Source organism: Lipophrys pholis (genome assembly GCF_963383615.2).
Source record: "Lipophrys pholis genome assembly, chromosome: 6".
NCBI lineage: Eukaryota > Metazoa > Chordata > Actinopteri > Blenniiformes > Blenniidae > Lipophrys > Lipophrys pholis.
In genome coordinates, this window is record NC_137629.1 from 8096755 (window position 1) to 8121940 (window position 25186).

Sequence of the window (25186 nt, forward strand, 5' to 3'; positions counted from 1 at the left end):
CTCAAGGACACCGTGACTCCCCAGCAAGAGCTTCCTGCAGGGGTTTTACTTAACTGGTACGGACGTCCTGATGACTCCCTGGTTCAGGCAGTTTTCTGTTGTTCAAACTTCGAGTAGCATTGTAGCTCAGTTAAGCATATTACTTGCCATCGCTTCAGCACTCGTGGTTAAAGCAGTATAAAAGATTGATGGAGAAACAATTTCTATTTAGTTTATTGTACTTGTCATTTGTGCTTCTTTTCATCCAGTTGTTGTGTGTTAACAGTGTTGCTTGAACCTGAAACTCAGCCAGACTGAAGCAGAACTTTGTTGTGGTTGAGCTTTTAGAGAAGCACTTTGCACTCATTTAGTGCGGACGGCTTTTCTTCCTGTCTCACCCTCTGCTTACATTTCAGGAAGTTGAACATGCAGCATTCTTTCAAAGACACATATACATTTGAATGACTATAATCAATGATAATTCAACTAAAACTAAACTACAGTAATTATAGGAGTTGAAGTAAATGCACTTGAGTCAGGGCTGCACAATCCAAACCTACTGAGTTGAATGTTTTCTTTTTTCTTTTTTTTAACATATATTCCTGCTTATTTGGGTTTTCATTGGTAGCTCCTGACACATGGAGGGGATGTCTTCATCTTTCACTTGTTCTATCATGAGCTTATCTGCACAAACCAGGACTTGAAACCATAATTTAGTGTGCAGTATTTGACAGAGGGAGGGAGTACCATCCTGTTTATAGCAACAAAACCAAAAACTCACCAGGCACCACTTTTACTTCCTGTGTCAATAATTTAACGTGTTACTGGAAGGCAACCACTTTGGGATGAGAAGAATAAAGATATAGTGAAAGGAAACCGATGCACACACAAGGACAACATGCAAACTCCACACAGAAAGAAGCCACTGTCTGTATATAAAGGTAATTTATCTCTACTGTATTGTTGATGCTTTTCTTTTGTTTTAAGTTCATAATTCCATTTCTGTGAAGAACAGGCATTATGGCATTTTCAACAATCATGCAGAACTTGACGTAACCCTTGTGGCAGCTTGTTATGAAATGCTTGAAAATAGTGTATTTTATTAATGAATGATTGATTAGAGCTGTCTAAAATAATATGTGTACCCCACAAGTTGATTTTCAACTGGCTGATGTTACTTCAGCTGAACTTACTGAGTGACTCAGTCATTAGAGTGACCCACCGTTCAGCTTTTGTGTAATAGCAGTATATATTAATATAGGTCTGTGCCCATTTTTAAGACACTGGAGTTCGCTTTTCAAGTGACTAGTCGTGTTTTATTTTCCATCAATGGCTTTAAAAATAACTCTGTTATTTAGCTGTGTATCAACACGTTAACAAACATGTCCAATTTAAACAGCCATTACTGTTTCTAAACCTGCTAAGCTGAACCTCTTTGCAGCCCACTCACTTTATATGTGGTTGAATCACCAAGCTTGTTCTCAGTAAACAGCTCCAGTGATGGTTAGAAGCTGCAGAAATGTCCAACCACAACTCTGGTGTGAGCGTGAAGCAGCTGCATGTGGCTCTGCTGCTCAGTGTTCCAACGAAACACAGAGTCCTGTGACACCAGGAAAACAAAATTAATTACTCCTAAAAACATGTAATAACTTTTCTTTCTGACAGATAATTATATCTGAGGCACAACATGTTTGTTTGGTGTTTTTTATTATTCAGTCCTCTCTGCTGTTTCTCCTACACGCTGTGGTGGACACACATTGTAAAGCCACACTGTCATAAACGTGATAGTTTCAATGAAACACAACTTTAACTATGAAGGTGTGACTTGTTTGTGCGTTTAAAAAAAGCTTTGAGTTCAATTCAACTTTATTTATACAGCGCTGAATACAACAAAGTTATTTCCGGGCACTTTTACAGAGAAAACCCAACAAATCCACATGAGCAAACAGTGAGTGAGTGTCATGGTTTTACAGGGTGAACCCAAACGCAGACTCAGCCAGTTATTGAAAACCAAGTTTATTGCAAACAAAAATCCATGGAACACAAGGAGACACAAGGGCGACGAGACGAGAGGAGCGATGGGATGACCAGAGGCAAGGCAAGACAAGTGACAAGGAGACAAGATATGTTGACAAGACGATTCGACAACGACAACAGAGGGAGAGGAGTTTAAATCCACAAGGAAGGGGTGGCCACAAGTGGAACATTGGTTAATTGGAAACACGAGGTGAGACACACAGAGGCAGACTCAGAGACCTGACAGTGAGTGAGTGAGTGAGTGAGTGAGTGAGTGAGTGAGTGAGTGAGTGAGTGAGTGAGTGAGTGAGTGAGTGAGTGAGCGAGTGAGCGAGTGAATGAATTCTGAACATGTAAAAACAGAAGAAAGAAAACAAACAAACTATAAAGAAAAACATCCGAATAAGTAAAGCAAAAATATTCATTTTTTAGCCATAGCACACTCCTTTTTTCATATTTGGCACTAACTTTACATGCTCGAAAGCAGGTAGGAAGAAGTACAGACATATTTAATGCTACCCCTTTGTACAGTCATTATTTGTGTTTTTAGTCACGCAATATTATTGTATCTTAATTTATCTTCAATATCATCATAGAACTACACCCAAGTATCTACAGTGATACTTATACACACACTACAAAACATTCATCAGTCAGCAATCAATCAATCTATGTGACACCATAGTACTCCATGGGCCAGAGGCCAATATGGATCCGTCTGTGTGGGCAAAGGCTATCATATATTTTATGAAAGCCGACAGTCTCAGGTGTCTGAAAATGCATGATAACCTTATCAACTTGGTAGTTTTTAGAAATTACAGCTCGGCAAAGATCGGAAATTGTGAAACAATATGGCAAACTGTGAAAATGTAAAATTGGAATAGCTCAGCATACAAAAGTGATATACATTTGCAATATATGCCGACTTATAGGTTATTTGATATGGGGAATTCGTTTATTTAATTAACGGTCAAGGTCATGCTCAAAGGTCAAGGGCAATGTCAAAAAACATGCAAAATTAAGGATATGACTTCATTTAACATGCTCGAGATACCACCACATATATTTTATAGCTCCAACAGTAATATAATCTTGAAGGCAAGGCTATGGGCTTTCAGGAAATGTGTCATATGTGGTAATATGTGTAATTTTTCCAATCTTTGCCGAGCTGCCATTTCTGAAAACTACCAAGTGGAAAAGGTCATCATGCATTTTCAGACACCTGAGGCTGTTTGCTATTTTCTTGTGCAGGGAAGGAACGGAGCGGTTCGGAGCAGTACGGCAAAGCAGACCCCGACCGAAATTTGGGTCGCGTTTCCACCGCAGAGGGGAGGGTTAAAATGTAGGGGGGGTTTAGAGCTCCGCAAATATGTGACGTTGCAACAGTAATCTCAGCCGGGGCGACAGATCTGGACCTTATGAATCCTCTGTTGTTGTTTACATCCTCCGCTTTGCACGAGTTGTTCAGTTATTTTAATGAAATTTTTTGCAGCCACAGAGCTGCAGTCGCAACTTCCTTGTTGGTTCCGAGAGAGCGAACGTCGCCCCGGCTTTGTGACACCGGAGTGCGGCCGGTCGGTTCTGGTGTTGCGCTGCTGGTTGTGACGGCTGCAACTTCCGCATGGAGGCAGAGATTGCAGACGCAATGCGAGGACAGACACCGGGGCTCGGGGCTCGGGGCTTGGGGCTCGGGGCTCGGGGCTCGGGGCTCGGGGCTCGGGGCTCGGGGCTCGGACCGGCTCCGGTGTCCGGGCACGCTGGCAGATTCCAGCGTCGGAGAGCCGGAGCTCCGGGACAGCACACGGCGGTTTATGCAATGGAGCACCGTCCAGCGATGTGACGTGACGAGCGGACTCGGTAGCGCATCGATCACGGCCGTAGCGTCTGCTCCCGAATCCCGGTCTCCGTCCTGCCTCGCGTCTGCTCTTTCGGGACCAACATGAAAGTTGCGCAGCAAAAAACTAAACAAAAAAACAACCAGTGCAAAGCTGAATATGGTAAAAACAGAGGATTCATACAACTGACAAATTAAAATATTGAAGGCGTGTAGTAAATCACTGCCAATCAGCAAATGGCTCCTCAAAACCGGACCTGTTCCATGGTCCTGAGTACCCCGACGGAGACAGAGCGGAAAAGCGTCCACCTTTGGAGCGGTATTTTCAGGGAAATCCCAAATTCTTGCGGTGGAAACCCGAACCATAACGGACTATATCAGTCCATTCCCGCCCTTTTTGTGTGGTGGAAACACGCCTATAGTGACACACGGTGAGTGAGAAAGGAAAGAAGCTCAGTGTCGGTCCTATGGCAGCTTCACTACTTCAGTAAACTTTATCAGGAAGCAGTGAACACATGACCCAGATTCCTGGGGTGACTGCGGCTGCGTTGGGGAAGTCGTCTTTTAATCTGAGAGTTTCTGTTCAATCTCTCATCTCGAGACACGGAGCCACACAATGCATGAGAACCTCACACAGACACATGACTTGTGCGTCGAGGCCCAGCCAGCGGTTAGTTTACACTTGCTCAGGATTCTATTCAATCTTGTTTAAGATGACGCTTTAATGGGCTTCCTCCAAAAGTGCAGTTAGAAATATAACTTGTGAGGTCCAAGCACGTATCGCTCTGCTTCATTCAGCTGGAATATTTTACCACAAGGTGATAAAATAAGAATATCTAAAGATTGTTATTGATCTCGATTGGATAAGATACTTTTACAAGTAACTCAAACAAAACGAATCAATTATTTTTTACTTTGAACAGCAGCTCTGACACCCTGAGGAGAAATGAATCGTTTTCATTTCCCAAACGTTTAGTATTTAGACAGCAACTTTTTGAAAATGAGGTTTATTTACACAGTAAGGGCAGCAATGTTGAAAATGATATGATTTCATTATGGGCCACGAGTGGGTGCTGTTTTGTAAGATGCATATGCACTTATATACGCTATAAACATTAATAATGATAGAACACGGACATTCTAGTGGACAGACGACCAAGTTGGATTGTTATTACTGTGACTGTCAAAATAAAAGTACCAAGTCCCAGGAGAATATGGACTGGGAGTCATGACACCATGGAGGAAACATTGTTCTGATTGTCCTGCTACTGAGCATGTGCAGGAAACTATAGTTCTACTACAGTACATACACATATGGTGTAGTAGCATTTCAGAGAAGTTGTGTTTTCCTCCGTCTATATGGAGACAGAGTCTTTTTGAAAAGTTGTGTTTTCAGTGGCTCTGAGCCCAAAACTCAACAAAAGTTTTTAGTTATGACTTTATTGTGTGAACAGGGCCTGAGAATGAAGTTCATGCAATAAATTCTAAACTAACACCGTAAATCCTGTTCAGGATGTTTGCATGTTTCACGGAGGCCAGTCATGCAGAGCAGAGCAGAATGATGGAGGATGTTACAGAGCAGGATTCATCAACTCAACACATCTGGACACGTTTGACAAACACAACAAGAATTCAGTGGTAATACATTCATTTTTATTCAAAGTATATGTGTAGTTTAGAAAATATCTGTACAAAATCCTTCAGTATTGAAACTTCAGTTACTATATTTACATCATTAGTATAACTCACTAATCCAGCCCAAAGGCCTTGACAGCAGTATAGATTCTCTCTCTCTCTGCTGCTTTTTGGACCCTGTTTGAACCTTTTCTGGGCTTCATGACGGTAAAGACAACTGCAGAATAAACCCACATGTTCTGGTGTTTCTGTGGAAAGAAAATGCTTTCAATAGTTTTACTTTTTCAAAGGTTAACTGTCACTTAAATTACTTGTAATTTACCTGATGACTCCTCCAACCACCGCTGTGCTTCTGTAGGTCATGGGATGCTGGATTAGAACAAAACACAAGCAATGGTAGTCACACACACACACACACACACACACACACACACACACACACACACACACACACACACACACACACACACACACACACACACACACACACACACACAGTTACCTTTGCAGTGATCACATGTGCTTTTGATGACGGTGTAGACGAGGAAGGCCGTGACCATCAGACTTACAGCCAAGACGCCACACAGCAGGAAAACAACTGTATAGACTTGCTGTGAACACAAACTGCTTCCTGAAACAATTCAAAATATAAATTACAAACTGCACAAATAATATTTTTTGGATTTGTTTTTCTCAATATTTCATCACCGTTGAAATCCAGTTCAGTCCCATTTCCAAATAATATCTGCCCACATGTGGCCACAGCACAGTAGTAAGTCCCAGCGTCGGAGGAGGTGACGCTTTTAGAGAAGTGATAAAGGCATCTTCTCTGAGCGTCAGATCTTCTCTCACATTCATCCCAGCTGTTTGCGTCGGTGTAGACGAGGTCTGGATGAGACGTTTGCGAGCCGCCTCAGAGCCAGAACACCCTGACATCTCCTGAACACGCTTTGTTCTCAGAGAAGACCGAACACTGAAACGTCACTGGTTCTCCAAGGACGACTGATTCTGACACGGTTGACTGCTGAACGGTGAAGTCCGGTGTCCTCTGACTGTGGCCTGCTTGATGTCAGATTTGTAAAAGGTATGAGTTTGGACATTTTTGGAAAAGAAAATTGAGACACGCAAGCTCATGACTACTCACATAATTACCTTTCACTAGCAAATATGTGGCACTCCACTCAGTTTTAATCCACTCCACGGACCCACAGTGATACATCCCTTCATCCTCTTCAACGGTCTTCACTATGGTCAAGTTGCTAAGACTTTTGCCGATCGTAACCTCCCATCTGGAGTTTGAAAACCCGGGTGCATACATGGGTGTGGTGGATTGCCACAGCGTCACAATGTTCTCCAGAGTTTCCCCGACACGCTGCCTGTACCAGTGGAGCTCCATCCGGCTGACCTCTGCAGTGGCTAAAGCACAGGAAATGGTGGCTGGTTCACCAAGACCAACCCAAGTCACTGGAGCCAGAGCATCTGCTTTTCATCAAGACAAACAAAGCACGTGGAATTATTTAGAAAGTGTGCGATTTAGAGAAACATTGCAGAAAGTAAACACTCACGTCCAGGATGGAGAAAAAGCAGTGCGAGCCACAACGTGATCATCTTGACTTCGTCTCTTGTGAGGAACCTTGAAGACTTTTCAGAGACTGAAGGAGTTGAGCTGAACACATCTGATTGGACATTACAGAGCGTTTCCTTCACAGAACATTTCCTGTCACACTTTGTCCTGGACTGCTTTTCACTGTTGGAGGTGTGGTCGTCTTCACTCTTTTGACTCTGACAAAGTGACTTGTGTGTTTCTGTGGTCATGACCGGAATTCACCTATTTTTCATTTATTCATTCCTTTTTGATGGTGTTGTACCTTATGTTTTGTTTTTCCACGTTTGCGAACTTTACCTGACTTATATTAAGTGTTCACTCGTCCCCATCAATATTTCGTCAATAGGTTGAAACTAATCTGTCCACCAATGGCCGAAGCCCAGCTCATATTCCCTATTTGTGGGGAAACAATGCAACGTTTTGTGAATTCTGCTTCTCAATGATCAGAAGTGCTGCTGACAAGGAATCTAAATGTTTCCCTGTGGTAACGTTTCTGACACATCCTGCTTAAAAACAACAAGGTCAAAAGGAGGCCCCGCTTTCTCAGTCTGTATTCATACTGAACATCAAGATGAAGCCAGTGTTCACCCTAAAGGAGATTTCTCTCCTGGGTAGGTGAAAGATCTATGAGAATAACTTACCTTTTGCCCAGGGGTCAGCTTGGGTGAAGTCCGGCTCGCTGCGACTCTCACTTGAGTAAAACTGGTGAATGATGAAGAACAAATGAGTTAAAGGATGTCGCCACATTTTCTTATCATCTGATGTGTTGAAGCTTCTTCATCTGATTGTTTACACCTGATTTTCTTCAGAAATGTTGCTACTTCTGATTTTAAATATATCTGGATTCCTTCCATTTAAAAATATCCAAATGTTCACTTTATTCACCTGTGCAATTGCAATTTATGCAATTTGTTGTATTTTATGACATTGCATATATTTAGTTTTCTCTATCAATCCATTTACAATCCAATTAACTACAAAACCAACAGTCTACAGATATATTCCAGCCTTCACTGGCCTCCAAAGATCTTTTTAAAGTTTAATTCTGTCACTTAATTCTGTTACTTCTCTTCATGCTGTATTGTATGAAACACCTCTCCCCCAAAGCTATTCTCTCCAAAACCTCTGAATCACACATTTCAAGAGAACACGGGTTCTTTTGGAGCTTTAATTGTCTGTGATATCTTCATATTACTGACATTGTAAAGTAAGTAAAGTAAACTTTATTTATATAGCACCTTTCCCAGATATGGATCACAAGGTGCTTGGCAGCACTAAAAACTGAAAGATAAAACAGAGATGAGATCAGTTAAAACACAGAGGCAATAATGACATAAAGAGTTGAGCTGCTGCAGGTAAAAGGCCTCTGTGAATAACCACTGTCATCACAGTGTGAAAATGGGAAATTATCGTTAGTTTTTTGTTTTTCTTTGCTTGAAATGAAGATTAATGCGTCAGTTCAATCTTATAGATTTAGGTATGAAAACGTTGTACTGTTTAAAATCTTCTGCATTTACCTGCTGCTCCATACTTCAAGTCACTCACAGTATGAATTGTTTTGTACTTTGAGTGAAAAATCTGCTTGTATATCCAAAGCCAATCTGTTCTAATAATTAAAAAAACATATTCATTGCATCCAGTCACTCTTTCTTCTAAAACCTCTAACGCAGGGGTGTCAAACACATTTTAGTTCAGGGGCCACAAACAGCCCAATTTCATCTTGACTGGGCCGGACTGATAAAGTACTGCCATAATAACGTTTACATTTGAACTTTGAGGTTCTTTAAGAGCGAGAGAGAGAGCGAGAGAGAGAGAGAGCGAGAGAGAGAGAGAGAGAGAGAGAGAGAGAGGTGGGTGATAACAGAAAGGAATCACTTTTTGGTGCCTTGTAGTTTCTCAGCTGTGTAGATGTGTGGAAAGTTAAGTTGTGACTGTGCTTCTAAAAAGGTGTGAATTCAAAGTGAGGTCCTCTTCCTGTCTCACTCTCTCGCTGTCGTCTCAGGCCTGAAAAAAGTAACAAACAAAGAAAGTGTGGTTCTACGCCCTCACTAAAGCCAGGGACCAACCACCAAACTTTGACAGCTTCTATGAATACAGCTCAGGACAGAGAGTGAAGTCAGAGTTGAACACATACATCTGACATCTGACAAACGTTTGCTTCTCAGATAAAAATCAAATCAATTGTATTCTGACTAACGGGAAATTCTCTAAATCTGAGGCCCGGCAGCTGATTGAATCCAGCCGGCATAATAATCATCTAAAGTGTAATAATGACAAAGAAAATATTGACAGAAATGTTTACTTTTTCATTTACTTCATGTACTGGAGATTTGCTGAGCGATCAGTAAATGCTGGATGTCTTTGCTTGAGGAGGAGTCAAATCAAACTATGAAGCTCTTTGTGATGAAAAAAAATGCATATTTAATGTTGCAAAATAATCCATGAAAAATTGTTAAAAATGTCATAATCCTGAAATTGCTCTTGTTTTGTTCAGTTAATTTCAACTGGTTCAGGTTTTGTAAAAAATATATCAAATGTAAACTTTCCAAATGTTATTGTGTCTGCAAAAACAAAAGAGTGAGGAAAGCATTGATTGGGCCCTCGACCACAGTGAGGTTTACCCTCTGCTTTAAGTATAACCAGACCACATGGCTGCAAACTCAACCTTCCTATTTCTCTTGTAGTTGTGTGGAATAGAAAATGACAACAAGAGAACATGGAATACATTTTACTCAATTGATGCCATTGAGAAACCAGCTATTTTAACAACTTAGGAAAGATTCAATCTGGCCAATTTTTCATTTGAGTTAATCCACCAAAACCCCATGATGAGATTATACTGCCTGTATCAGTGTGATTAAAATCTGGCATCATGTTGGGGGAAGTTTGTTTGTTGCTCTTGACCTTGAATCCCTCCCACAGTGGAAAACAGGCAACTAAATGTGAAACTTTGAATGACTGTATCAGTGTGACTGTCTGATTGATCGGCCACCTTGTAAATGAGATGTGTACAGTTTATTTACCAAATGAACAACAACAACAACAACAACAACATAGAAAAAGTGCCAGCCCTTTCAGTCTATATTAAACTCAGCCTTCTGAAGAGGTTTCCGTGGCTCTTCTCTTCTTGTCAGTTTCCTCCTGACACCATATCCTGTGGAAGCCCAGAGCCATGTCAGTTCTGAGTAAACAACTTGAGTGGTTGGTCAAACGGTGCAGAAATAGCTCACCACAGTGTGCCTGCCAGCGCGGATGTTCAATGTGGCTTTGACTTGCATCGTCTACCTGAAGGCGCTGTGCGTTCACAGACGTTAGGAAAGGTAGTTAATGACAACTTCTCTCAGTTTCATTTCTTGACGACTGTACATGAATCTTTTATCATGGATCTTCAACTTATGAAGCAGAAACAAAAGGTCACACACTTAGACTATGAAATGTCGTTACTGACTGAAGTACACGGACATTCTAGTGGACAGATGACCAAGTTGGATTACTATTACTGGAGACTCTCAACTATAAAACTACCAAGTCCCAGGAGAATATGGACTGAGGGTGATGACACTCGTGCGTGTGCAGAACTATTCCTAAACTGTGGTGCACATATAGCAGCGTTTCAGAAACGTTGTGTTGATTTTAACAATCTTATAAGACACAGCCCGCAACACTGTACAACATAAACTAAGCCAAGACATGAAGTTTGCTGTGTGCAGACTGTAGGAAACGAAAGCCTCCAGAGTGTGGAGACGCCCCGTCCATATTCTCCTGGGACATCAGATGTACTTGTAATCGTTAATGTTTAGAGCATATTGTTCTGTGTGTGTGTGTGTGTGTGTGTGTGTGTGTGTGTGTGTGTGTGTGTGTGTGTGTGTGTGTGTGTGTGTGTGTGTGTGTGTGTGTGTGTGTGTGTGTGTGTGTGTGTGTGTGTGTGTTTTCAGGATTTCTGCCATTTCATGTAAATGGGCATTGTTTTCAAAATGTTGCCTTGAAAACAATTTTTCTGAACAAAACATTAAAAGCGATGTGTTTTCACTTGATATGTTGATGTGTAAACGGGCTCCCACTCTAAACTGAAAACCCACATGTTTATTCAACACTTTGGTTTGAAAGCTTCACTTAAACCCTGCTGTGTTCTCTGACTGGGTTTTTCTACTGAACAAGATCTTGATGTCAGCACTGAGGTCTTCTCACAAACTCAACACAAACTCTCCCAAAACACTCCAAATTCATCTTTATCTTTGTCTGGAGTGATTAAAACCTGCAGTAACATAAGTGTTTTAATCTGGTTTTATATCCATCTTTAAACACACAAATGCATCAAAAGGATTTCCGTACTAAAACCTTCAGCTCAATGAGCAGTTACAGAGAGAACTGACCTTTGTTTCAGGAGACGTGCCAGCAGGGCCCAGTGGAAACATCCTCAACCACATTTCCACTATGTGGTGGACCGCGTTCACTCAATAGACGGCTCTTTTCCTTTTGTTTGCACTGTGATGCTCGGTGCATGTAGCAGACCAATACACAGTGCGTGGTGACAACCAACTGCAAAGTTTGTTCTGTGGTCAAAGGTGTTTAAAAATCCACTTGTACTCAAGTGACTGCAGTTTTAAATATGTTTTGATTGCTTTTATTGCATTGTTTAAGGTCCAGGGTTTTTGTGTTTTTGACTAGTTTTTCTCTTGTGGGAATCCAGTTCAAGAAGTGATTCTAAAAGGTCCATTTGTTTAAAAAACTGGACCATTGGGATCATTGTGAACTGTAAAATCTCTATTGTTGGATTAAATGCTAGTTAGTATGTGACATGTGACTTTTACTCAGTGAGAAATCATCAAAACTTGTGACTGATGTGTGATCCTGTGATGCTCTAATTGAAGACATAGTTCATGTAACATATGTTTTGGAGAAAGGTTTACAATTCCTTACAGTGTGTAAAGAAAGAGTAGAGCAACATTATGTAGGGAAGAGTTCATGTATGTGTATGTTTATGTAAATGAAACAGGAGTAATTAGAGCAGCGTGAATACGTGCAATCTGTTCTGTGTAGTGTTTTTAAGTCATGTCTGGAAGAACCAGATTAAGAGTTGGGTGGCAGCGGGGAAGAGGGAGTTTTTGAATGTGGAAGTCCTGTATTTCACACTTGTGTACACTTCAGTGTGAGCGGCCCATGCTGGGGGTGGGTGGAGTCCTAGAGGATGGAGGCAGCTCTGCGGTGGACTCTGCGGTGGATTGTGCTCTGCACGGAGGGCAGTGGAGTCCTCTGCAGGCGCTCTGGGTCCATGGCAGTAGTGCTGCTGTACAACGCCCTGCTGCAACTGAAGGGTCGAGAGCTTGAAACAAAACATTAGAGGGACAAAAATGGGCGGGACTGAGGACGAGAAGTGTGTGTGTGTGTGTGTGTGTGTGTGTGTGTGTGTGTGTGTGTGTGTGTGTGTGTGTGTGTGTGTGTGTGTGTGTGTGTGTGTGTGTGTGTGTGTGTGTGTGTGTCAGTGTCAGTGTCAGTGTCAGTGTCAGTGTCAGTTCAGCTTCATTTAGAGCAGCAGTGGCTCCAACATTAGAACTCTTTTAGGTTCTAGACTTGGGAATCCTGTTCCTCCTGTCGATCAAACATCGTGGAACCAGGATGAGAAAAGTCTCTCACCATAATCTTAACTTTTTTTAAAGCATTCAAACTCCTCAAGAAAAGTTTGGAAACAATATTTTTGTGAATTATTTCTCCCTTTTAAAAATGCTAATTGGTGTCGTATCTTACGGACAACTCGTCCATGTGGTTCTGGACAACTCGTCCATGTGGTTCTGGACAACTCGTCCATGTGGTTCTGGACAACGGACAACTCGTCCATGTAGTTCTGGACAACTCGTCCACGAGTAATTTTTTCAACATTATTGATTTGAAGAATTGGATTTCAAAGTGTGTTTAACACATTTGGAAGGATTATTAAGTATATTTGACACAAAAACTTGCTTGTGCATTAAAGTCGACGATATCATGTATTTTTAGCATCTTTGATATGGCAAACAGAGGATTTATTGGAGCTTAATAATAATCAGCCCATGCTGTAAAATCTCTATTGTTGGATCTCTAATGGCAAACTTCTTCTGAAGTAAAAAAAAATAGGATCAATGTTTGTTTTTGTATTATAATGTCCTCGTATTTTCACACCATAACTCAGATATGTAAGAATGAGGGAGTTATATAATAGGTTGAGTGAATTTTGATCTAATACTGATCTGATTTTACACATTATGCCAATATTTATTTGCTAATTTTTTTTGTTCTTCACAACAAACATTGGGGTGTTTGAAGGTGACATCCAGGAACTTGAAGTCAGCCTCTCCTTCCACACAGTCAGAATTGTGGATTCCCCAGCATGTCTCAGGTGCTTGTCTACTTGACTGAACCGCCTCAGTTAAGGTGTGTGACTCTTACATTTGACATCATTTTCTTTTTCATTGTTGGTATTTTATTTAATCTGTGTATTTCACTGTTGTTAAGCTTGTATAAATGTTGTGCAGTGCAACTCTGATGTAAATGGTCAGAATGACAATAAAAGTTGTCTATTTATCTATCTATCTATCTATCTATCTATCTATCTATCTATCTATCTATCTATCTATCTATCTATCTATCTATCTATCTATCTATCTATCTATCTATCTATCTATCTATCTAATGGGATGTTTTTGTGTTGTGAGGAAAAGAAGTGACTCAAACAAACCAAAAAGCTTGTCTGAAAGAAACATCTGAATTGCTGACTTTGCAGGGTAGTGCCAGTTTTGAGTTTACGAATCAGCGAATCATGACGACGTCTCCTTTGTTGAATTTGATCGTCTTGTCACTCTAGTTTTCACATCAAAAGGAGGGCAGTTGAGCAAAAGAGGCTAATTGTACAACAATAGTTTGGAGCCTGGCTGCTTTCATTCTTTTCAATCCACTTTGTAAGTTCATTGCAGTTTTTGTGCTTTCAAGAGGTCAAATCGTCAAAGTTTGTAAAGTGTGAAAAAAGGTGCATGTTGATCTTTAGACGATTGATGTTTTACACTGTATTTGTCCATGCAATGTTCAGGTGGCAATTGTATGATAATGCAGCTGTTTTTGTTTCCTCCTCAGGTTTGATTGAAGCCCTTGACACCAAACATGTTTCTCTGACTGAGGTTGAAGCTGGTGATGGTTTGACGCTGACATGTACAGTCCCTAAAGATGACTCCGTATTGAGTTACTGGCAGAAAATGAAATGAGGGCATTTAGTCGAGAAAGTTTTGTTGGCAGCTTTCGAGAACTTCAAACCATTTGGGCCATTTAACAACTCAAGATATGTTTCTGAACGTGTCGGTCATGTTTATTCTCTGAAAATCAGAAAGGTGAGCAAAGAAGATGAAGCAACATATTTCTGTCAAGCAGGATTCGGAGAGAGATTCATTTCTGGCACACTGGTCGCTGTGAATGGTAAAATATAACTAATCAATTCACAATAATCTGCTCAACGTACACTCATGAGCCATAATATTATGATCACCGATGGGTGGAGTGACTATCTTGTTATGGCGCAGAGTTGACTATATTCAGGATGCACTTTGTTATAAAGAACAGAAGTGTGTGTGACTTTGATAATGTGGAAAAGAGGGAGGTTAAAACATTGAAAGGACATCAGATAAATGCAATAAATAATTGTGGAACTATTTCAATTCAAACAAAGCTTTATAAACAACTTCAAGTTTTGTAAAAAAAAACAATTAAATCAAATTATATAATGTAGACAAAAATACTTAATTTACAAGACAATGTTTCAAGTAAAATCACATTGTTTTTGTATTTTCATTCCAGATTTGTTTCACCTTTATCGGGCAGAAATGCTGAAAACAAAGTAGTTTTCCTGTGGGGCCACTAGTAGGTGCTGTTACTTGTTTTATTTAATTTTACTTGCAGTCTCCGTTTGGCTTTGGGAGCACCTGTGTACATAATATCGAGAAGGTGGACATAATGTTCTGGCTGATTAGTGTACCTCATGTCAAATCATAAAGCAATTCTTGATCTTAAACACACAAGTCATAGAATCTTTTTAAAGAACTAATCACACAGCTCCTGAATGCCAGAGGAAAGCTGTTAACGTCAGACAGACTTCGTCCGTGGAGCCGGTCCGGCCGTGGAGCCGGTCCAGCCGGGTGGCTTGGTGACTCTGCAGTGCTCACTTCACTCCACCTGCAATGGAAACCTGCAACATGTCCAAGTGAAGGCAGTGTGCTCTGGTTCAGAGCCGGGTCCGAGTCCCGTCGAGGCTTCATTTACACCGACAGCATCACCAGTGGTGAAGACGAGGAGCGGAGACGTGTCTCCCGTCTGTCTAAAACCATCCAGGGCTCCTCTGACGCTGGGATCTACTACTGTGCAGCGGTGGCATGTTGACATATCCTGTTTGGAGAAGGAACTAACGTGGGGACAAGTACGTCCAGTTTTCAGATTTTATTTTAAAAGTCTCCAGTAAAACATGCTCAGCTGTGTGTTTTCCTGCTCCACAAACACTGAGTCTTCAGATTAATGAAAATATGCTGATTTGGGCAAAATGAGACATCAAATTCTACAATCAATTACTTGTTTTCATGAATGGCCGAACAACAGTTTTATACCACCGGGCAAAACCCTGGAGATTTAAATCAGTCCCACCAGAATGACTTTGAAGTGAAACCTTCAGAGGAAGGATGATACTTTGCACTGCTTTGTACTCATTTGTTTCACTCTCTGATTGATTGATTGATCCATTTTTATTCAGCAGGGATCAGCCCTTCTGCCCAGCAACACAGAATTGCAGAACACAGATGGTTGGATAACAGAAGAAATATCTGCTTTTGTTTTTCTGCTTCAGGACCAGAGTTGGATCCCGTCGTCATTGTGCTCGGAACCCTGTTGGCTCTGTGCTTGATTGTTATTGCAATCCTTATTTTCTCAAAACACTGAGCATTGAAAGCATTTTGGAAGGAAAAAAGACGCCACAGATGATTGGGATCTGCACCTCGGTCCAATATTGGGACTCTTTTCCTGTCAGATTAATACTTAGAAAAAGTAGCTGTGGTCAAATATAACTGAAGGTCTGGAATTCAATCAATAAAATCCATGGATTCAGGCTAACGCAGCAAGCTTTGTAATTTTACAGTAGAATTCTGGATCCTGCTATTTTTGGACTTGTAGTGTAAACATGAAGTATTGAACTCATTTATTAAAAGCTTTTTGAAACCACAAAGACGTGTGTGTGTGCACATAATTTATCTCCATGTAAGAATTTTGTTATTCTGCTTCATAGTCACCTTTATAAATTCAGGAATAGTAATACCACAGCTCTGTAAGTTTATTTTATTGTTTTATAACAACCACCTCTGTCAACAAAACAAAGATTGATTCAATGGAGCAATAACTTTCACCTCAATAAACTATCCTGACGTCAACGTCAGCAACTGTCAGAAAATAATAAAGCATGACATATAGCTACAGATACACTTTATTTAACGCTGAATTTAACAAGTTTCAACAAATATAAAAGGCAACGTGATGAATTAATATGAAGCTGGTTTCAAATGACGGAGCAGGATGTGAAATTAAGATGATGAACACATGAACAACTTTATCAAGATGCGACCAACAAATACAATAGAAAATAATGCCAGGTGTTGACTTTCTAATAATAGCAAGAGTCTGGACAGCAGCATCGCTCCTCTCTCTCTCCAACGTATTTCCATCTCTTCCTCCACCTCTGCTGGTCTTTATCATCGTAAAAACAAGCAGAATAAATCCCCAAGTCAGTTTTAAAGATATATTGGCAGTGACAACTTAACTACTTTGACTTTGAGATCCAGGCTCGACATATTAGAAATTGCCATCCATCCCTCCCTCCATCCATCCCTCCATCCATTACACCCTGGACAAAGTGTGATATCAAACCAAATATTTCCTGACGTTTACATTGTGACAGAAACTTAATTTTTCAAATGTAGGCTCCACATACACATTTCTGCAAATATTATTTATTCATGACACAATATTCAGGAAAGAAAAAGGTAAGAAAAAGAAAAAAACATTCCACAGTTGAAGACAACGTAGAAGAAACAAAGTAAGTTGATATTGTTCTTGATGTCCTGCAGATTAAACATCAGCTCAACATTATTTTAATAAAACTTTAAAAACAACCACAGCCTTAACAAAGTGCTGTAAAGAATCATAAATAGAAGGAGAGCTAAGAATGTCCGCCTGTGTCTCATAAAAAAAGACACACTGAAAGCTGTAACATGATTTCCCACATTGAACATTTGACCGTTCAGGCAAGAAGCTTGACAACAATCAGAACCTTCAGCACCTTGTTACTCCTGATTCCTGACTTCAGCATAGAAGCTCTGATCTTCAGCAGAATTGGCGTCTCTCCTTTCACTGCGGCTTTGTTTCTTCTTTGTGAAATTTGCCACGGAATATACCAAGCCTTCTTCATTCGTCTGGGGATACATGTGATAGCGTGACTAAAAGGCAGGTGCAAACATAAACAGAGAAAGACAACATTTCTTCTTTGAAACAAACCTACTTGATTACTTTGCTGATGAACGGCCGAAATTCCAACATCTTCTTGTGGGGCAGCAGCAGCAGCTGCTGATATTGAGAGAATCATAATCAGCTGGGAATCACTCTAGACTATAAGTTTAATATATTATTTATTGACTGACCTTTAAAACATTCATACTTGTTCTTTTTCATGGTATGAAGCAGTAAGATGATGACAATCAAACTCAGAGCCAAAGCTGCAGACAGCAGGGCCACGGCTGCAGAGGCGCTTTTGTTCATGACTGAAATGACAAAAAGTACCAAACAGAAGTTTATGACCAGCAGAGGAATATCCAAACATCTTCCATCTGTTTTCTACGCTCTTGGTGGAACAAACCCCATCCAACTGACGAGAGAGGTTAGATACCCAGCACAGGTCGTCAGCCCATCATAAGGCAAACACTCGGAAACATTCACACCAAAGTCTCATCCACACCTACGGACATCAAAAGACACCAATAACCTCGAATGCTCTTTAAGACTGATTAATGGATTAACCTTCATGAATGACGAGAAGCCCCGTGAGAGAATATGCAAATGTTACACAGAACAACCGGACCCTGACCGGGGATAATCCTAACAACAGCTGAAAACACTAACTACCACATAAACATGATGATCAGAAGATAATAAAATACATTTTTCTAAAGTGGAAAATGTTCAAAAGAACCCATAAAAAGGAATCTAATCTATCTCACATTGTCTGGTCTGAGACATTCAATAACCAACAACTTGCTGTCCTGTTAGAGCCCGATATGGAACACCGACCTGAATTATTATAATCTAAAATGTAATATAACCTGAAATATAATAATTGGTCAATAATGTAAAAAGATTTAACAGGAATTTAAATGTGATCTTAATATGTTTAATTCTTATACATTATTTTCTACTGATGATTGGAGAAATAGATTACAGATTATAGAGAACAGAGAACTCTAAATGACTTGGGCAACAGCAATCATACATAAAGACCATAAACTGTATATAGATATATGTACAAACAAATAGTCCAAACTTTTAGAACCCATTCTTTTAGTGTTATTCAGTTTGAAGCACTTCAAATCAAGTTCAAAATGATTACACTATTCGAAGAAAAATATTTTGGCCTGCCCCATAATGTAATATAATTATTGTTTAAGTTTTGGGCTCATTTATGACCAGTTAATATATTTTGGATTTTATCACAGATTTTTTTTTTTTTACATTTCGGACTCAGCACTTTTGTTACATTATCAACCAGTTATTACATTTTGGGTTTTATTACATTTTATCTTATAACAATTCGAGTCGTTGTTATATACGGGGCTCTAACATGCCTGAAGACATTCATGAGCTCGACTTGACTTAACAAGCAACTCAAGGTTCTTTAGACTTAACATAACCACCAGCCCAGACTTGAACAGAGGATATTCCCTGTGTGACTTGTGAAAACTAACTGATATGCCACCATTCCTCATCATGACTCTTTAACTTTGACGACTGAACGTATTAGTTTATGTTCTAAGATTTATCATGTGGGAAAATCACATGGAAAATACTAGGATATATGTGAGAATCAGGTATTTACCTATATTGTCCTTTTCCACTGTCACTCCATTTCTAAATGGTATCTCGCCACATGTCGCCACAGCACAGTAAAATGTCCCGGCATTGGAGGAGTTGATATCCAACCGTGACAGGTGGTGGACACATTTCTGTGGAGGGTCGGCTTCAGGACCCATGTCCCATTCCTCATCACTGTTTCCATGAACATAAACCACACTGGGGTGACTTTTGTTGGATTCAGGAGTGAACCAGAGCACCTTGTGACCTCCTGGACATGTTTTGTTCTTCTGGACATCAGAGAGGATTAAAAACTGCAGCGTCACTGAGTTTTCTGCTCCAACCGGATCAGCTCCAAAATACTGAATAATGGCCGTGACTTCAGTCTCTGGTCCTGGGAAATGAGGACAATTAACTTATAAGTGAAAATGCATCACATCAAGAAGAAACATAAACGTGTCCTGATTTTAGTCGGAGTAAATGATTTGCCCATTTACCTTTGATTCTCAGAAGAGTGATATTCCACAATGTTGTTTTCAGTTCAGTTACTTCTTCACAGTAGTAAAATGCAGTATCACTCAGCTCTGTTTGGGTAATACGGAGAACAAAGGCTCCAGACTCTTGTTTGGTTTCAGTTCGAGGACGTCTATGAACACCGACGTGCTCAAAAGTGTAAGTCGCTCCTAAGACTTCAGGAAAGTTTCCAGGAACAAGTTTCTTCCAGAATAAATATCCTCCTTCTGCAGTCCGTTTGCATTTAAGAGTCACATCTTCTCCAACATTAAGGGTCTTTGTTGTAAAGTCTTGGACGTCTCTGCATCCTGAGAAATAAATATAATATGACACATTCACAGAAAAAAGTATAAAGAGACAACAACAATTTACATAAAGTGAGAGTGAAGTTGTCATGCATACTTACGCACAGTTGAGAAAAATAGAGCCAAACAAAGAGTGAAAACCATTTTCTGTTCCATCAACCTGAGACGGCTGTTAATCTGAATCTGAGTGCAGGACTCGAAAAAGAACCAAACAATGAAATGGGAGGGAACTATTTTAGAAGATTTGATTGGTTTCTACATCTGGCTTTATAGTTTCAACCAAGCAACACAACTGATGGCGTGTGTCAGTGTGAGTCACTTCTATAATTAACCTTCAAGGCAGATGTTTTGTTGTTTCCAATCTGCAAATTTCCAAAATAAACACCTACAGAGATTTTAAAGTGCACTATGAAATAATCACCACGATGTGAATGAAAGTTAATGTCTGCAGTAATAAGTTGTGTTATTAGCCTTTTGAGTGTATTTAAATATGTCAATGAACCCTTGAATAATAATTCACCGCATTTCATATCACTCTCTTAACCAATATTACATTTATGTGACAATTATAAGTAGTTGAAGAGTTTAAAATGTTTTTTTTTCTTTTCATGAAATGCAAAGTGTGGTCAGTTGCAGATATGAATTCATTTGAAACAAAAACATTTGAAATATTGTTTGGCCTGAACATAATTTGCAGCAGGATATAACAACAAGACAAGATGTCATCTGTAACCTCCAAAGTGAACAATGTCTGAATCAAACATGGGCCACATGCACCTCCCCCACCTTTGAACGAGATAGTTACTTTAGTTACTTTGGAATTTTATGCAGTGGATGCAACTTAATTTGGTTAAACTAAAGATGCTGTCCTTTGACAAATTATGTAAGTGAAAGTTAATATTTTCTGGCACAATATTGCAAGTTGTTCATACATTTGGTTGAAGATGGAAAACAAAATGCCCCTCAAACATTGTAGAGACCGACCACACGAACAACAAAACCGCTTTAATTGGTCCTTATGTTGTCCACAAACCGGGCAAAACATGACTCGGTCGCTTTCTATCTCGGTCCATTAACAAGTTGGATTTACCCGCTCCCGTTATCACTTCCGGGTCACCTCCGGACTTGTGCCCCTTCCTTTCCAGTAGAGATTGTGGCCGTTTTCAAATACTCATACTCGTGTACCCGTGAAACGTCATGAGTGGGTGACCAAGTACTGATCCAATTCTTTGGCCGTTTCTCACCAAGTACACATGGAATACCCAGATGTGTCCTCGCTCCACCCACTTTTTCGAGAATGCATCAACACGGACCTGTGCAGCCTTGGGAAGCCAATTTACCCATAATGCATTTGGAAAGAGATGGCAGAGGAAAAAATGCACATCTGTGAGTAAAGAATGTGAAATATTAGTGTCATTGTTTAACAGAGTGTAGTTTTATGAGTGTTTTACGTGCCAATATAGTTTTTTAAAATGTTGAAATGAGGTCGATATTTCTAAATCACACTTAATTGAACATTTGTTCCGACATTTTCGGAGATTGTGCATCCAGACGGCCGGCTGAGATGATGCTGGCTGTCAAGAGCTCTGGACTTCCCACCAAGAGATAGGGCTGGACCCAGAATGCAGACGCAGAGACAGGTTGCGAGGAAAAAACTTAGGAACTTTAATCTTGGAAAAAAGGCAAACAAAAGAAGTCCAATAACCGCTGGCAGAGGTACCGAGAGGGAGCAGGCAGAGACGTTGTCGAAGAACAGGCAGAGTTGGGTCCACGATGGCTTGAAGTGTTCAGAGTGAGGAGTTGACGTGACTGTGGAGATCAGACGGACTGACGAAGGTGGTGAGAGCTTCCTGTGATTTAAAGCAGAGTAATCACTAATGCAGAGCAGGTGTGCGAGGCTGAGTGCAGGGCAGGGCAGAGCAGCAGGAATGAGCCGGAGAAACAGCGGCGCGCCCTGGGCATGACCGGAACTGACAGGGATCATGACACTGGCTGTCATTTTTTTTACGATGGTTAAACATGAGATATAAATCGTTTTGTGTGAATCTTAATGGTGTCTGTGTAAATTTAAATTAGTTACCGAGCAAATCTGCTTGGCTGAGGGGAAAGATCATGGTTGAAGCTATTAAACTTGACAATTAAAATGAGAGGTGAAGGTATTGTTGACCACATTGTTTTGTCTTAACTGTGCAAATATCTTTGACTCATTACACTGGAGGATGCTGTAGATTCAAACTAACACCATGTACTATTTTAATCAAAGGACAACTGAGGAAACCAAAGCCCTGATCGGCAAACTGACAATGAGTTCCTCTTCACAGGAAAGAGGAACTCATCCAGATGTGGATGGGAGTGAGTGTTGTTTTTGAATGCTTGAATTATTGCATGCATATATATTCATCCATGTATAAATAACTTGTTGGAGGGGTCGTGTGTAATTCTTTTTGTTTTTATGTCCGCATCAGAGAGTTTGTGACGGCGTCTGGGTCTGACGTGACGTTCAAACAGGCCAAGAATAAGTGGGATAGTTTGAAGGCCAAATACAAAGTAATCATATATGAAACGTACCACAGAACAGATGCAGTGGCCCTGAAAAGAAGTGAGCTTTAGCAGAGTGAGTATGTTTACTCACTGAATGTACGTTTACACATTGGCACTATGAGTTATGAATATAATTTTCAAATTCTCCCAATTTGCAACATTCCTGACAGATTAAGGAGAGAAAGTGACGATGCCCAATGACACAGAACAATATAGGTGTCCGTGCATGATGACCCACGATGATTCGCCTTCATTTCGTGATATTAAATGTCACGCATGATAACTGTCCGTGATTCCTCTGCTCTGATTCAGAAATTTAGGTGCAAATCATGATCTGGGGTCAAGAATTGAGACGGTGCATTTTGTAACTTGTCTTTGTTTATGTGTAAACGCACCTTTAACTTCTCAATGTATTAATTAATATATGAACTATTACTTTTTTAATCCTATTTTCAGGAGCTTAGGGACCCGCCAACGGGAAAAGGGGTCGAGGCTGGTAGTGGTTCTGCTGCCACCTGACAGTGGTATGGTGATATGGATGCTGCACTCCGGGGGCAACACTCCATCAGTCTGCCTCTGGTTGTTACTGCAAACCTTACTGTCACTACAGGTCAGCACTGCAGCCTCTACCTCTTCCGCCCGCGATGCTGTCCTCCAATTGCTGAAGGAGCAGGCGGAGAGAGAGGAGGACAGGGAGAGACAGGCCATGGCCAGGGTTCAGGAGAGAGAGAGAGAGAGAGAGAGAGAGAGCAGCTGACGAAAGAGCTGAGAGATATCTTTCTCTGTTTGAAAAACTTTATAAATTTTGATTTATGAAATCCACCCGAGGCAATTTGTTCTTGAATGCAACTGTGTATTAGTTATAGAAAATCCTATATTTTACAGTCCGAGACAATTATTTACAGTTATGGTTTAATTTGTGAAAACAAGAAGTAAAATATGGCAAAAGATGAATAACAATAACAATGTTTACATCTATCTATCTATCTATCTATCTATCTATCTATCTATCTATCTATCTATCTATCTATCTATCTATCTATCTATCTATCTATCTATCTATCTATCTATCCCTATCTACATATATTTACAGTAGTGAGCATGACTACAACTGCTTCCTGTCTAGATGTAGTCATGCTCACTGAGGCATGCAGGACGCCCTTCAGGAGCGGACAGCTGGGCAGAGAGTCTCGCTCGCGTGTGTCTTCCTGCCAGGTCCCTCTGGTCGTCCTCAGCATCACCTGGGCCGTTTCCATCCTCCGTCCCTGGACCATCCTCTGCCTCAATGATGTCACCTGCTGCAGCACAGATGTTGTGGAGGATGCAGCAGGCAGCAACCCCCTTGGGTGCAAAATCAGGGCGAATTTCCAGGGCTCTCGGAAAAATGTAATCCTCTAATACAAGACTGCTTATTCTGTGCTTGAATTAAAATGAAAAAGAAAATGACGTTTAAGTTTTAATTTTTAAAAGATGTCTCAGGAAATAGTGACCAAAATTCATTTTGAAATGTCAAATTTGAAAATTAAAATGCATTAGCAGAAACGCTTTTTCATTTCAAGGTTCTGGCTGCATAGTTTGACTCATAAATAAAATTATTAATGCATCATCCAAACTGCATTTTCATTTTCTTATTCAGGTTGCACATTTTGTAACAGAACTCAAAAGAAAACCTAAAGAAGGAATTGCTTTTTCGCTTTCATGTCCGCCGCGCAAAAAAAGGCTAAAAATTCAATTTGACTTTGCATTTCCAAACGGCAGAGGGGAGTGACGTCAGTCGCCACTCTCCTTCCTCTGACTGCCTCGCGTCTGAATGGTGAAACCAGGAAACTGAGAAAACAGCGTGGCAGAGGCATATTGTCCGATTCTCTCATAGCGAGGGAACGGTGCTTGTTCAGTGATCTGCTCACGTACTGGGAGGTTTTGCAGTCACTGAACGTACGATTGTCATTTAACGCACCGCAGCCGTTGAACGTACGGTCGTTGTTGAATGTACCGCGGCCACTAAACGCACTGCGGCGGCTGAACGTACTGTGGTACACAGTCGGGGCTCTTCCCGAAAAGCATTGAACGATTCGGTGAACACGTCTTTTTATTAAACTGATTCTAGTCATTCAGTAACATCTGAAGAGCTGCTTTGCCCCTCATGTCTCTTCTCTTGCTCATGCTCAAATATGCACAGCGCCTCCTGGCGTATTAGATGCGCAGCACAATCAGAAGTAAAGCGGCCTCTGACGTCACTCTCCTGCGCTGCTAGGAAATGCTGAGTTGAATTGAATTTTGATCCTTTTTTTGCAGGTCGGACATGAAAACGAAAATGTGATTCCCTCTTTAGGTTTTCTTTTCAGTTCTGCCATAAAATGTGCAACCTGAAAAAGTAAATAAAAATGCAGTTTGAGTGAACTATTATTAATTTCATTTATGAGTCAGATAATGCAGCTATATCCTTGAAATTTTCAAATTTGAGTCAAAAAATGCAGTTTAATCTGAAATTGAAAAAGCATTTCGGTTAATACATTTCAAATTTTTCCGGGTCAGGCAGCGTCATGTGAGGACGTGTCTCCTTGAGCTCCACACGGGAACCATTCTCTTTATAATACTTCGCTTTGAAAATAAGCAACATCGTCTCACTCGTCTATTTTG

The 25186-nt window shown here is 40.5% G+C and overlaps 1 protein-coding gene and 1 long non-coding RNA gene across 3 annotated transcripts; both read right to left on the reverse strand.

Annotated features, from left to right (window-relative positions):
- Positions 1 to 5258: 5258 nt before the first annotated feature.
- On the reverse strand, positions 5259 to 7213 carry LOC308110702. Its single transcript, XR_013935404.1, has 6 exons — positions 7030 to 7213; positions 6617 to 6943; positions 6173 to 6526; positions 5967 to 6095; positions 5787 to 5833; positions 5259 to 5712 (listed from the first exon to the last, which is right to left on the reverse strand). It is a non-coding gene; the product is annotated as an uncharacterized lncRNA (long non-coding RNA).
- Positions 7214 to 16384: 9171 nt separating this feature from the next.
- Positions 16385 to 20188, reverse strand: LOC308111208 (uncharacterized protein). 2 transcript variants are annotated; one of them, XM_080466022.1, is made up of 6 exons: positions 20107 to 20185; positions 19685 to 20008; positions 19213 to 19581; positions 17765 to 17884; positions 17626 to 17690; positions 16385 to 17539 (listed from the first exon to the last, which is right to left on the reverse strand). In XM_080466022.1, the coding sequence occupies exons 1-6, from the start codon at positions 20159 to 20161 to the stop codon at positions 17411 to 17413; spliced, it is 1062 nt and encodes a 353-aa protein (XP_080322148.1). In that variant the 5' UTR covers positions 20162 to 20185; the 3' UTR covers positions 16385 to 17410. The 2 variants fall into 2 exon arrangements, with proteins under 2 accessions (XP_080322148.1, XP_080322149.1); XM_080466023.1 differs by having other exon boundaries at positions 16538 to 17539; positions 17626 to 17687; positions 20107 to 20188.
- Between the last annotated feature and the right edge of the window lie 4998 nt (positions 20189 to 25186).